The sequence below is a fragment of the Myotis daubentonii genome, chromosome 21, assembly GCF_963259705.1.
Source record: "Myotis daubentonii chromosome 21, mMyoDau2.1, whole genome shotgun sequence".
Taxonomy (NCBI): domain Eukaryota; kingdom Metazoa; phylum Chordata; class Mammalia; order Chiroptera; family Vespertilionidae; genus Myotis; species Myotis daubentonii.
Genome location: NC_081860.1, coordinates 1,506,057 through 1,520,586, shown reverse-complemented (window position 1 = coordinate 1,520,586; position 14,530 = coordinate 1,506,057). Strand labels below are relative to the sequence as shown.

The 14,530-nt window shown below is 54.4% G+C and overlaps 1 protein-coding gene across 1 annotated transcript; it reads right to left on the bottom strand.

Annotated features, from left to right (window-relative positions):
- Window positions 1-576: 576 nt before the first annotated feature.
- Window positions 577-14,043, bottom strand: CFAP161 (cilia and flagella associated protein 161). Its single transcript, XM_059677999.1, has 7 exons — window positions 13,963-14,043; window positions 11,988-12,077; window positions 9,884-10,116; window positions 7,344-7,428; window positions 4,352-4,510; window positions 3,117-3,190; window positions 577-1,435 (listed from the first exon to the last, which is right to left on the bottom strand). The coding sequence occupies exons 1-7, from the start codon at window positions 14,029-14,031 to the stop codon at window positions 1,174-1,176; spliced, it is 972 nt and encodes a 323-aa protein (XP_059533982.1). The 5' UTR covers window positions 14,032-14,043; the 3' UTR covers window positions 577-1,173.
- Between the last annotated feature and the right edge of the window lie 487 nt (window positions 14,044-14,530).

Sequence of the window (14,530 nt, the reverse complement as noted above, 5' to 3'; positions counted from 1 at the left end):
GCGGCTCTCCACCTGCTGCCCGGGAATCAGAGTCCCCACAGGTCAATCCAGGGCCCAGCCAGATGGGCACCGCCGCCCTGAACCCCGCAGCTGGGCGGCCGGTGCCCGCCCCCCTCCTCCCCAGAGGGCCAGGCCACGCAGGCTGAAGCCACCCCCGCTGGCCACGCATGTACCACCTCTGCCTTCCCTTCACCCACCAGGACACCCCGCCCACCACAGGTCCCCCTCAAAGAAGGAGCAGATGGCCGGACACCGGGGAGGACACGGGGATTTTGTCAGGAACGTTCTGGCCACGTGGGCATTCCTACCACTGCGCCAGTTTCCAAGCAAGATAGCGAGAAAGAGAATCTGCCATTTAAAACTCATCACAAAATAATATGTGACTGGCACCCGGCCAGTGCAGCTCAGTGGTTAGCGTGTCAGCCCATGGACTGAAGGGTCCCGGGTTCGATTCCAGTCAAGGGCATGTGCCCGGGTTGCGGGCTCCATCCCCAGTGGGGGCATGCAGGAGGCGGCCGATTAGTGTTTCTCTCTCATCGCTGTTTCTAACTCTCTAATCCCTCTCCCTTCCTCTCTGTAAAAATATTAAAAAAATCAATGAAAATATATTTAAAAGAATCCTATATAATAAAAGGCTAATATGCAAATCGTGCCCTCGGGAGTTTGACCACTGGCTATGACATGCACTGACCGCCAGGGGGCGGTGCGGAATGAAGGCAGGCCCCGGCCGGCAGCCGGATCGGCCCTGATCACCAGCCAGGTCTAGGGACACTACCCGTGCACGAATTTCATGCACCGGGCCTCTAGTAATAATTAATAATAATAATAATAATAATAGCACGTGGCTGGTCAGGTAGAGCTCCTGCTGCCCCTAAGCCGGAGGCAGAGCGGAAAGGACAAGGGGACATGGTCAACCCCAAGGCCGGCCGCGGCTCACAGCGGCCACCGCTGGGATCTCAGGACACTGCCCGGAGCGGGAGGAAGCGCACGGCCAAGCTCAGAACAGTCCTCGCGCTTTATTGCAGACGCGCCTTCCAGGGACACGCAGGAGCCCGGTTCTGCCGCGTTTGGTCACCAACAAAGGGACCCGCGTGCCCCTTTCCTGGCTGAGCTATTCCCAGGACTGACGGTGTTCCAGACCCCGCACCACTAACTCAATCATGGGCTATCGCTTTATTCCAAAACCTGCTCAGGGGGCTGGGAACCTGGGACAGCACCCCCCTCCACCACCCCTTCCCCCTGGTGAGCGCGCCTGCGGTCACTGGGCCCCGGGGCGGGCGCGCGCTCCACGCGCGGCTCGGGCACATCCAGCATGCTGGACGCCTCCTTCCTGGGGCTGCCGGTCACCAGCATCCAGTGGTTGCGCGGCCTCTCCACGCGGTGGGAGTCCAGGTGGGTGTGCGCGGCCACCTCCGCCTCCTTCCCGAAGTAGGTCCTGGGGGGGAGAGAATGAGGGGTGGGAACACGGAACCGGTCCAGCCCGGGTGCCTTCCTGGCCGGGCAGATGCTACAGGGAGCCTGGGGGGCGGGGGGGGGGGGGGGGGGGGCTCTACAGCAAGCATGTCAAACTCGCGGCCCACGGGCCACATGCGGCCCCCAACGAATATTTTTGCGGCCCGGCCAATGTAACGGTGTGTAAGGAACGTTCTAATAAAATTTTCGTCACTTATTTTTTACAATATCCTGTTGTACGTCATTATGAACAACGAGCCACAAGGTTCGCTAATGGCTGATGACTGTCATCGTGTTGCATGCGCGTCCCTCACGCGCCTCACGCGCAGGCGCACCGTCTCTCCCCACTGACACCGGCAGCGAAGGTTCCAGCAGCCGATGGCCACGTCCTCGGTCTGGGACTGACCTGCTTGGTGTGGCAACAGGAAATACCTCGCTTCCGGAGAAGGAGAGAAATGGGTTTATCTGTGTGACGCTTATCCATTTGTGCGGTTAGTGTCTGGTGAGTTCATGTTCAAGGAAAAGTATCAATTTTTTTTAAAATATATTTTATTGATTTTTCACAGAGAGGAAGGGAGAGAGATAGAGTTAGAAACATCGATGAGAGAGAAACATCGATCAGCTGCCTCTTGCACATCCCCCACCGGGGTTGTGCCCGCAACCCAGGTACATGCCCTTGACCGGAATCGAACCGGGGACCTCTCAGTCCGCAGGCCGACGCTCTATCCACTGAGCCAAACCGGTTTTGGCGAAAAGTATTAATTTTTATTAAAATGTTCTGCCGAAGCCGGTTTGGCTCAGTGGATAGAGCGTCGGCCTGCGGACTGAAAGGTCCCAGGTTCGATTCCGGTCAAGGGCATGTACCTGGGTTGCGGGCACGTCCACAGTAGGGGGCGTGCAGGAGGCAGCTGATCGATGTTTCTCTCTCATCGATGTTTCTAACTCTCTATCTCTCGCCCTTCCTCTCTGTGGAAAATCAATAAAATCTATAAAAAAAAAATGTTCTGTTACTTTATGTGAACGATGACTCGTTTATCTCAGCCCTTTGCATTCAGCACGTCTCCATCGAAATAAACCTGCGTTTCTATGGAGATGGAAGCTTTTGTTCATTTGCAGCCACGTCCACGCAAACCGTGGTCATCTGGCCTGTGTTGGCCTCTGAGTGTGCACGCTTGCTCTAGGGTGCAGCCTGTGCTGGAAGCTTCGCCCGTGGGCAAGGCTGGGGGTGGGGGGTCCCCACCGGGGCTCACACCCTCCCAGGGCAGGCGCTTGGGGATCCGAAGGGGCTGCCATGGGACCTTTCACACCCAGAAAGTGCCGGGTGACAACATTTCATCATGCAAGGATTTTTATGCCTGTTGCCACACTCTGACCCCAGCTTCTTTGCTGATGCCCACAGCCCCGCCCATAGCCCCGCCCACAGCCCTGTGTGACTGTGCCCCTGCCCTCAGCCCCGCCCACAGCCCTGTGTGACTGTGCCCCTGCCCTCAGCCCCGCCCACAGCCCCGCCCACAGCCCTGTGTGACTGTGCCCCTGCCCACGGCCCCACCCACAGCCCCGCCCACAGCCACATGTGGCTATGCCCCGCCCACAGCCCTGTGTGACTGTGCCCCGCCCACAGCCCCGCCCACAGCCGCGTGTGGCAGGGCCCGGCAACCCAGTACCTTAGGAAGAGATAGCGGTGGACCGCCAGCCCCCGGTTGGTGTGGCAGTGATTGATGAGGACTCTGGTGTTTGCCTTTGAAGATAAAGGGCGCCATTTGCAGTATGAGCTAAGGCCTCCCAGTTCCCACAAGCAAAAGTGTGTAAATGTACTACATGTTCATTTAAAATCTATACATACTAGCATAGCCCTGGCCGGTGTGGCTCAATGGATAGAGCATCCGCCTGCGGACTCAAGGGTCCCAGGTTCGATTCCAGCCAAGGGCACATGCCCAGGTTGCGGGCTTGATCCCCAGTGTGGGGCGTGCAGGAGGCAGCCGGTCCATGATGCTCTCTCATCATGGATGTTTCCAACTCTCTCCCCCTCTCCCTGCTTCTCTGAAACCAATACAAATATATATATTTTTTAAAATCACTAGTGTACCTTATTAATAAATAAATAAAAATAAAATACGTACATATATATGGGGTAACCTAGAAGGCGAGTCATGATAGAGTGATTAAGGACATTAAGGTAGAGACACAGATGCTAAAACATTACACGATCATTCAAAGTCACCTTGGACACCATCTGACAACCTAAAATATGTGCAGGGGAGTTATTTTTAAAAAATATATTTGCATTGATTTCAGAGAGGAAGGGGGAGAGAGAGAGAGAGAGAGAGAGAGAGAGAGAGAGAGAGAGAGAGAGAGGTGGAAACATCAGTGATGAAAGAGAATCATGGATCAGCCGCCTCCTGCACGTCCCACACTGGGGATCGAGCCCACAACCCGGGCCTGTGGCCTTGACGGGAATCGAACCCTGACCTCCTGGTTCCTAGGTCAACGCTCAGCCACTGAGCCACGCTGGCCAAGCAGGGGTGTTATTTTTTTGGATCCTCCCCTGAGGACACGCTTAGAGAGAGGGGGGGGAAGAGAGAGGGAGAGGAAGAGCGAGAGGGAGAGGAAGAGAGAGGGAGAGAGGAAGAGAGAGGGAGAGAGGAAGAGGAGGGAGAGAGAAGAATGGAGAAACAGCAGTGCAGGATGCTGCCACAGGGACAAAATCCTGTCCTCCAAGCTTGAGGTATGAAGAAGAAGGGGAAGGAAGAGGAGGAGGGGGGGGGGGAGGAAGGAGAGGAAGAGAGAAACAACATAAGCAACACCGAGCCCCCATGTCAGACACAGCGAACCCCCCCCCCCCGGAACAGCAGGGGCTCCCACATGCCCCTCCCCACCTCCCCAGGGGCACCGGGCTCACCGGGACGGGGAGGCCCTCCCACTCCAGGCGCAGCTCGGGGTCGGGGTGGGCGGCCTGCCAGCAGTTCAGGAAGGAGTCCTCGTCGGTCAGGAACACCTCCTGGAGCCAGGACTTCTTGGCCGACCGCAGGAGCGTCCTGAGGTCGCTGGACAAGTACACCTGGGGGGCGGCAGGCAGAGGGGCCGCGTCACAGGGTGCCAGCGCCTGGGGAAGACGGAGCTGACCGCCGGGCTGCTCCAAGGCCCTGTTCAGAATCCCTGTTCTTTTTTTTTTTTTTAAATATATTTTATTGATTTTTTACAGAGAGGAGGGAAGAGGGATAGAGAGTTAGAAACATCGATCAGCTGCCTCTTGCACACTCCCTACTGGGGATGTGCCCGCAACCAAGGTACATGCCCTTGACCGGAATCGAACCCGGGACCCTTCAGTCCGCAGGCCGACGCTCTATCCACTGAGCCAAACTGGCTAGGGCTCCCTGTTCTTTTTTTTTTTTTTTTTTTAAATACTTTCATTGATTTCAGAGAGGAAGGGAGAGAGAGAGAAACATCAATGATGAGAGAGAATCACGTACTGGCTGCCTTCCTGCACGCCCCACACTGGGAATCGAGCCCACGACCCGGGCATGTGCCCTGACGGGGAATCTAACTACCCTGACCTCTTGGTTCCTGGGACGATGCTTAACCACTGAGCCACACCAGCCGGGCTGGAATCCCTGTTCTCAAGGACTAATTGTATGAGGACTCTCATTTTTCCTCCACCTCGAGTTCTGTATCACCTCGAACTGCTTGCTGTTCCTTCTTAGAATACGAAACTCAACCTCGCTCTGTTCCGATGCCTGTCCCCAACCCCCTCCTCTTTTGTAGGGCACTGGGCCTGTCTCGGTATTTATTTATTAGACACTAGAGGCCCGGTGCACGGATTCATGCACCGGTGGGGTGCCTCGCACCGGTGCACGACCGGGGCAGGAAAGGGGCCGCGGGAGGGCTCTGGGGCATGTCCGGCCCGTCTCACCCAATCCCGATCTGCCCCTGTGATCCCCGCAGCCACACTCTCCTGTGAGTCAGATAACACTTGGGGATGCCCTGGCCACTTTAGCTCAGTGGATAGCGCGTCAGCCTGCCGACCGAAGGGTCCCAGGTTTGATTCCCATCCAGGACACGTGCCTGGGTTGCGGGCTAGGTCCAGCGTGCAGGAGGCAGCCAATCAATGAATCCCTCTCATCAGGGATGTTTCCCTCTCTTTCTCAGACCCCAGCAGCAAGCTAACCTACCAGCCGGAGCGTCTGCCCCCTGGTGGCCAGTGCGCGTCATAGCGGCGGGTCGGGCGGTCGAGCGGTCGGAGGGGCACTGAGCGTATTGGGCTTTTAGGAGGATGTTGCCGGAGGCGGGCTGTGACCTGGAGCGCTCTCACAACCCTCCTTGCGTCGTCATCCATTCCTCTGGACGCCTACGCCCGCTGGAGCGGATGCTCACACGTGGAATTTATTTGGCCGGCCATCTGGCGGCCTGCGGCTGCCAGGGGCCACGCCGTCCAGCCAACGAGTCCGAAATGCCGGTGCCTTTGTGAGCGCCTTACGGACCCACCTTCACCCTGACTCTGGGGGTCGTTTCTGCCTGTTTAGATGGATTTCGCAGGCAGAGCTGTGCCCCGGGGACTATGGGGAAGGCACAAAGGGGTTACTGTGCCCAAGTGGCTAGTTTTCTTTAAGAATATATATATATACTAGAGGCCCGATGCACGAAATTCGTGCAAAGGGCTCGGCCCCCTCCGCAGCAGCGGCTGCCTCTCCTCCGCAGCTGTAGCTTCATCTGGAAGGTCGTCCAAAAGGACGTCTGGTCTAATTAGCATATTACACTTTTATTATGATAGATTATTGATTTCAGAGAGGAAGGGAGAGGAAGAGAGAGATAGAAACACCCATGATGAGAGGGATTCATGGATTGGCTGCCTCCTGCACACTGGACGGAGCCAGCAACCCGGGGCATGTTTAATGTCAGATCCAGCATTGGGGACATTAAATGATTCTTAGGTAACTCCTTTAACGTACAGGTAAAGGCGGTCTGCATTTTTACTTTTGCCAGCTGCATGGGAAGTAAGGTTTTCGTCCTGACCGGTGTGGCTCATTGGATAGAGCTTCGGCCTGCGGACTGACGGGTCCCGGGTTCGATTCCGGTCAAGGGCATGTACCTTGGTTGCGGGCACATCCCCAGTGGGGGGTGTGCAGGAGGCAGCTGATCGATGTTTCTCTCCCATCGATGTTTCTAACTCTCTATCCCTCTCCCTTCCTCTCTGTAAAAAAATCAATAAAATATATATTAAAAAAGAAAGAAAGAAAGTAAGGTTTTCTCCTGTTAAGGGTGTATGTCTGAAACCTGCAAAGTTGGGCCTTAGCCAATTGGCTCAGTGGAGAGGGTCGGCCTGCGGACTGAAGGGTCCTGGGTTCAATTCCGATCAAGGGCTCATGCCGGGGTTGTGGACTCCATCCCCAGTGGGGGGCGTGCAGGAGGCAGCCGATGCATGATTCTCTCTCATCATTGATCTCTCTCTCTCTCTCTCTCTCCTCCCTGAAATCAATAAATATATATTTTTTTAAATATACGCAAAGTTGGGAGGAAAGGCCTGGCCCCAAACTCCTGTGCAAAGCTGCAGAGAGGCCTGACCGGTGTCGCTCAGTGGATAGAGCGTCGGCCTGCGGACTGACGGGTCCCGGGTTCGATTCCGGTCAGAGGCATGGACCTTGGTTGCGGGCACATCTCCAGTAGGGGGTGTGCAGGAGGCGGCTGATCGATGTTTCTCTCCCATCGATGTTTCTACCTCTCTCTCCCTCTCCCTTCCTCTCTGTAAAAAAAATCAGTAGAATACATTTTTTTAAAAAAAGCTGCGGAGACGCAGCCCAGGGCCGCAGAGCTCCCTGTCCAGCTGGGAGGGAGCCAGGCGCCCGCCCGGGGCCCAGAAGGCCGGCCCCACGTCCACACGCCACAGGGCGACTCACCATCTGGTCTTCGCACCCCAGGGTGATCCCCAGGCGGAAGCTCTGCCCGAACCGCAGGACCTGGCCGATGGCCTCTCTGTCCGCCCTGTCCGGGAAGAGGACGCACCATTGACATGTTTCCGCGGGGGAACCCTTCCGAGCTCCTCGTTTTGCGCCTGCGATTGTGCCTACAAGCTTCCTGATCGTGTCTATTCACGTTCCCCGCCGCAGCGATGTCACTAGGCACACGCTGCCCATCCAGCGGGCACCCAGCCCTCCCACCCCCCGCCCCCACCTCCCAGCGTGGCCCCGGCCCACAGCGCCCCCGCGTGGCCAGCTGGAGTGGACCAAGCACTGCTACACGAAGGAGCTGCGTCAGGTGCAGCGAGGTCTTCTATTTATTTATTTTTTAAAATATATTTTATTGATATTTTACAGAGAGGAAGGGAGAGGGATAGAGAGTTAGAAGCATCGATGAGAGAGAAACATCGATCAGCTGCCTCCTGCACGCCCCCCACTGGGGATGTGCCCGCAACCCCCGTACCTGCCCTTGGCCGGAATCGAACCCAGGGCCCTTGAGTCCACAGGCCGACGCTCTATCCACTGAGCCACACCGGTCAGGGCGAGGTCTTTTTTATTTATTTATTTTTTAAACTGGAAGTTGAGATTTATTTTTAATATATTTTATTGATATATTACAATTGACATATTGATATATCACAAGATATATTATTGATATATTTTTACAGAGAGGAAGGGAGAGGGAGAGGGAGTTAGAACCATCGATGAGAGAGAAGCATCGATCGGCTGCCTCCTGCACGCTCTCTACTGGGGGATGTGCCCGCAACCCAGGTACGTGCCCTTGACCGTAATCGAACCCGGGACCCTTCAGTCTGCAGGCCAACACTCTATCCACTGAGCCACACCGGCCAGGACACGGCGAGGTCTTTAGAGAAAACCAAGGCCATGCATTGGTAGCACTTCATGCTATCTTCCCTCTGAATCCTCCAGGAAGCTTTGAGGTTCAGGCCAATGACCTGGATTCAGACCTGGCCGGTGTGGCTCAGTGGACAGCGCGTCAGCCTGCAGACCGAAGGGTCCCAGGTTCGATTCCGGTCAAGGGCACGTACCTGGGTGGCAGGCTCCTCCCCGGCCCGGGCCCGGTCAGCGCGTGTGCAGGAGACAACTCATCGATGTGTTTCTCTCACATGATGTTTCTCTCTGTCTCTCCCTCTCTCTTCCGCTCTCGATAAAAATAAATAAATAAATAAAGCTAATAGAAAAATATCCCTGGGTGAGGATTAAAAATAAATAAGTAGCCCTCACCAGTGTGGCTCAGTGGATAGAGCGTCGGCCTGCGGACTGAAGGGTCCCGGGTTCGATTCCGGTCAAGGGCATGGACCTGGGTTGCGGGCACATCCCCAGTGGGGAGTGTGCAGGAGGCAGCTGATGGATGTTTCTCTCTCATCGCTGTTTCTAACTCTCTATCCCTCTCCCTTCCTCTCTGTAAAAAAATCAATAAAATATATTTTTAAAAAATAAGTAAATAAATACACACAAAGGCAACTTAAAATAAATACATTACCTGTATCCAAAAATAAACCTAAATTCAAGATTTGGAGTCTATATTCCTGTGCTATAAACGTGCCCATCAAAATTTAGCAACAAAGTAAAGGAATAGTTTTTTAAGATATATTTTTATTGATTTCAGAGAGGAAGGGAGGGAGAGAGAAACATCCATGATGAGAGAGAATCACGGACCGGCTGCCTCCTGCACGCCCCCCACTGGGGATGGAGCCCGCCACCCGGGCCTGTGCCCTGAGCGGGAATCGAACCGTGACCTCCTGATTCATAAGTCGATGCTCAACCACGGAGCCACACCGGCCGGGCTGAAGCACTATTTTTAACTATCATTATGTGTCTGTTCTCTAAAGGTTCAAATGCTCATTTAAAAGATATCCTCACCTACATTTATAGCGGACAGTGAATTTTTTTAAAAAAAAGTTTTTCAGAGAGGAAGGGAGAGGGAGAGAAAGAGAAACATCCATGATGAGAGAGAATCACGGATCGGCTGCCTCCTGCACGCCCCCCACTGGGGATCGAGCCCGCACCCCGGGCCTGTGCCCTGACCGGGAATCGAACCGTGATATAGGGGACAATGAATTTTAAAACAGCAAACCCCCATGATGCCACCTGGCATGCAATGACATATGTCTGGTGTGAACAATAACATTAAAAACAAACACTGAAAGCCCTCAATTTTGCTCCAAGCACTAAGGAGTGGCTAGGAAACCCCAATTTGCTTCTACACTGAGGATGAATTTCACCCTCTGGATCCAATGCTTGTGAATGGAGCCTTTTGAATGGGACACGAGTGACAAGTGACCCCGATGGTTACGGTCCAAGGAGCAGCAAAGGCCCCTGGGCTGTCACTCTCCAGGGAACAAAGCAAGAACGTCCGCGGGACCGCCGCCTCCAGGCAGCCCGCCGGCTCCAACCCCGGGACGGCCTTGGGCTGCAAGGGAAGCAGGCGCGTATGCTGTCATGCGTGGCGTCCTCACCTCAACACGGTGAAGGTGTTCCTGCCAACGGGAGACCTGGTGGGCGATGCGCTCAGGCCGCAGGGCAGCTCGAACCGGTCGCTCAAGTGGGCTGTGACCTCGTCCGGAGTCAGGCACAGGCTGAGGTCTCCGGTGAGAAACTGGTCGGCCTGGGCCTCGGGGTGGTCGGGGTTCACCAGCATCACGCTGTCCCCGAAATGCACGTAGCCGTCCTCCGTCACCGAGAGCTGCATCTGCGGTGGGAATCAGCGTGTTTCTATTTATTTCTCGTTTTAAAAATATATTTTATTGATTTTTTTACAGAGAGGAAGGGAGAGGGATAGAGAGTTAGAAACATCGATGAGAGAGAAACATCGATTGGCTGCCTCCTGCACGCCCCCCACCGGGGATGTGCCCGCAACCCAGGTACATGCGGAATCGAACCCGGGACCCTTCAGTCCGCAGGCCGACGCTCTATCCACTGAGCCACACTGGTAACTGGTTAGGGCCCTATTTATTTCTTTAAAAAATATATTGTTATTGCTTTCAGAGAGGAGGAGAGAGGGAAAGGGAGAGAGAAAGAGAGAGACATCTATGAGGAGAGAGAATCATGGAGCAGCTGCCTCCTGCACAGCCCACACTGGGGATGGAGCCCGCAACCCAGGCATGTGCCCTCGGCCAGAATTGAACCTGGGACCCTTCAGTCCGCAGGCCAACGCTCTAGGCCAGGGGTGGGCAAACTTTTTGACTCAAGGGCCACAGTGGGTTCTTAAACTGGACCGGAGGCCGGAACAAAAGCATGGATGGAGTGTTTGTGTGAACTAATATAAATTCAAAGTAAACATCATTACATAAAAGGGTACGGTCTTTTTATTTTTTAGTTTTATTCATTTCAAACGGGCTGTAGTTTGCCCACGGCTGCTCTAGACACTGAGCCACACTGGCGAGGGTAACATGAAATTTTTTAAATACTTTTTTGAAGAGAGGAAGAGAGAGGGAGAGAGAAATAGAAACATTCGTGATGTGCCCTAACCGGTTTGGCTCAGTGGATAGAGCGTCGACCTGCGGACTGAAGGGTCCCGGGTTTGATTCCAGTCAAGGGCATGGACCTGGGTTGCAGGCTCCGGCCCCAGTGGGGGGTGTGCAAGAGGCAGCTGATCAATGTTTCTCTCTCATCGATGTTTCTAACTCTCTCTCCCTCTCCCTTCCTCTCTGTAAAAAAATCAATAAAAAAAAAAATCCATGATGAGCGAGCATCATGGATTGGCCGCCTCCTGCACGCCCCCCACTGGGGATGGAGCCCACAACCCGGGCATGTGCCCTGACCGGGAATCGAACCCTGACCTCCTGGCTCACAGGTTGATGCTCAGCCACTGAGCCATGCCAGCCGGACACGGGTGTTTCTATGGAAACCATGCCAGCCCCCAGCGGCCAGCAGTGTGCCACCTCAGACAGGCCTTCTCTCCTTCCCTCACTAGGGATTTCAATAAGGGATCCGCCCGGATTCCCCAAATCCTCGCCTTCCTTTTGCTGCCACCCACCTGCTGCCATAGTGGCAGATCCAAGTCCCTCCAATAACCCCAATGGAGAATGATGAAACTGACGAAAAAATCCCACGGGTTGAGTCCATTCTTAATTTATTCCACATTCACTGAAAGTTTCTTCAGCATCCACTGACGGGCATTTTACTAATCCACGTACTAATGTAGGCTTTTCTTTCCTTTTTTTAATGTTTTTTTTTTATTTATGGATTTCAGAGGGAGGAAGGGAGAGAGAGAAACATCAATGAAGAGAGAGAATCATTGATTGGCTGCCTCCTCCCCACCCCCTACTGGGGATCAAGCCCGAAACCCAGGCATGTGCCCTGACCGGTACATCGAACCATGACCTCCTGGTTCAGGGGTCGATGCTCAACCACTGAGCCACACAGGCTGGACTTAACGCTGGTTAACATACCAGCAAACTTCCCTCGTGTGTCTGAAATCCTAGGGACATTGAAACACCGTGGTGTTCAGATCAGAAAGGAACTACTGGTATTTCCCAAATGATAACGCGTTTCTGGAATTCTCGCTGGTTTAGCACAGACTCGCGGTTGATGGGAAAGAACGTTTGAATTTAAAATTACCGGCCGCAGAAGATGGCTCTTTAGTCTTCTGTTCCTCTGTATGAGCAGCTGTCCCTTCTCCCTCTTCTCTAAGAAGTCTTTCATGATCTCCTGGTGAGGGGAAAAAACACACGCACACACACACGAATGAAAACCCAGAGACACTCATAGCTTTCAGGTCAGAAGTGAAAAAAAAAATTGGAGAACAGAAAAAAGAAACCTGGGCATCATGGGAAAAATGTTTGCAGCATTATTTTAATACTAGAGGCCTGGTGCACGAAATTCGTGCAAGGGGGCTCGGCCTGCGCAGCCCCAGCTTCGCCTGGGAGGTCGTCCGGTAGGACGCCCGGAAGGACGCCCGGAAGGTCATCCGGCTGTCTGGTCTAATTCGCACCTGATGCTTTTATTAGTATAGATTTTCATTTCGCGGTAACAGTGTTTAGGAAAATGGCAAAGATTCGAAAAGGGAAACGTCACCTAGAATTACTCCAGCCGGCGGCAGGCGGGAGTAACATGGGGAGGCCCTGACCGGTGTGGCTCAGTGGACAGAGCGTCGGCCTGCGGACTCAAGGGTCCCAGGTTCGATTCCGGTCAAGGGCATGTACCTTGGTTGCGGGCACATCCCCAGTAGGGGGTGTGCAGGAGGCAGCTGATGGATGTTTCTCTCTCATTGATGTTTCTAACTCTCTCTCCCTCTCCCTTCCTCTCTGTAAAAAAATCAATAAGATATATTTTTTTAAAAAGAGTAACATGGGGAGGCCACGTGTCCCCCACTAAGGTCCCCCTGGTGATATGATGATTGACACTGGATGTCCCTGTCCCCTTACCCCCAACAAGTCTGATACACGGATAGCCCAGGGCCTTGTCAAGACCATCATAGGAGAATTCAAGGCAGAGCGTGGATGGTCAGTAGTAGGGACATCGCGGGGGCACGCAGGTGGGCGTGTGTGACAGGTGGGCATATGGGGGGGGCGGGTTCCTGTTTAGAGCCCGCCTCCTCACCATCCTCACCCGGGACCGCAGCCTCTGGGACTATAACTGTCCAAGGAACAGAGGAAAAGTAACTCAGAAGAGAGCTCTAGACCTGGGGTGGGCAACCCCTGGCACGCGTGCCAAACAGGGCACGCCAGTAACTTTTGCTGGCACGCGAAACCCTCTCTTGTAATCTTCCGTTTACAATTGTGAATCTTTGCTCTCAGGGATGGATTTTGTTAGGTCTGGTCATAGGAGGAGCCTGACGGATGACAGTAGTAGCGCGTGCGTATCTCTGAAGGCCACGAAATAGAAACCTGATGTAAAGTCTCTGTCATCGGCGATGCAGCCGCCAGAGTCCCACTGATACTATCACACGGAGTCATACAGTTTCCCGTCGGACTGTCCGTGTGCATGTAGACATTAAAAAATAAACGTATTTTTCATCATCGTAGACTGTTTTTATCGCTCGAGTGAATTTTATTATTTCTTCAAGGTTCTTCACATACGTACACCTTAAGAGATAGCAAGTAGGCGTAACACGTTCTCAAAAAATTAGGGTTGGCACGCAGGAGAATTCTGAGTCAGAGATTTTGCTGGTTTTGGCACGCACTCACAAAAAGGTTGCCCACCCCTGATCTAGATTAAAGAGAAGGCGCAGGTGGGGAGGGGGTAGTTAGGGTGGGGTGGGATGGGGTGGGGATGGGGTAGGGTGGGGTGCGGTGGGGGTGAGGGGTGAGGATGGGGTGCGGTGGGGATGGGGTGGGGGTGGGGGGTGAGGGAGGGCTTGAGCACCAAGGCAGCTTGAGAAACCAAGGGACCCAAAGGAAGAGAGAATCAAAGGGCACAGGCCTCAGGTGAGATTCCCGGGTGGTCAGAGAGGGTGGGACTGTAGGGGGACTCCGGGGTGTGCCAGGGGCGAAAGGAAACGGGGTGTTCAGAGTCCAGGGGGGCTGAGGGCGGGCCGGGGGCCGGGGCCGGGGGCGGGGGGGGGCCTGAGACACCCGGCCACGTCTATCTGCACCTCCTCCAGGTAGATGTCCTCGTTCCAGTTGCCCATCCGCACCCCGGGACCGTACATGTTCCGCGCCATCGCCTTCCCAGGGGCCGCTGCTGCCGCTGCGGCGTTAGCGTCCCCGTCGCCATGACGACCCGCCTCGCAGCGCTGATTGGCCAGGGCGTGGACCCCGCCGGCCAATGAGAGGCAGCGGCCCCGCCCCCGGAGCTGTTCTGCCCCGCCCCTCCCGCTGCCACCCCTTGGGGTTCCTACACGTAACGACACAGCCGGCGGCGAGAGGACAGGCTGAGGCCCCTGCAGCTTTTTTTCTTTCTTCTTTTCTTTTTTTAATTTTATTTTATTGTTTAAAGTATGACAAGTAGTAATAGTGCCTCTGTCCTTTTCTCCCCATTGACTTTCCCCCGGCCTCCCCTACACCCCCACGCCCCGCACACGCCATCATCCCCCCCCCCCCCCCCGCACACACACCCAATGTCTTTTTTTAAAAAATATATATATTTCATTGATTTTTTACAGAGAGGAAGGGAGAGGGATAGAGAGTTAGAAACATCGATGAAAGAGAAACATTGATCAG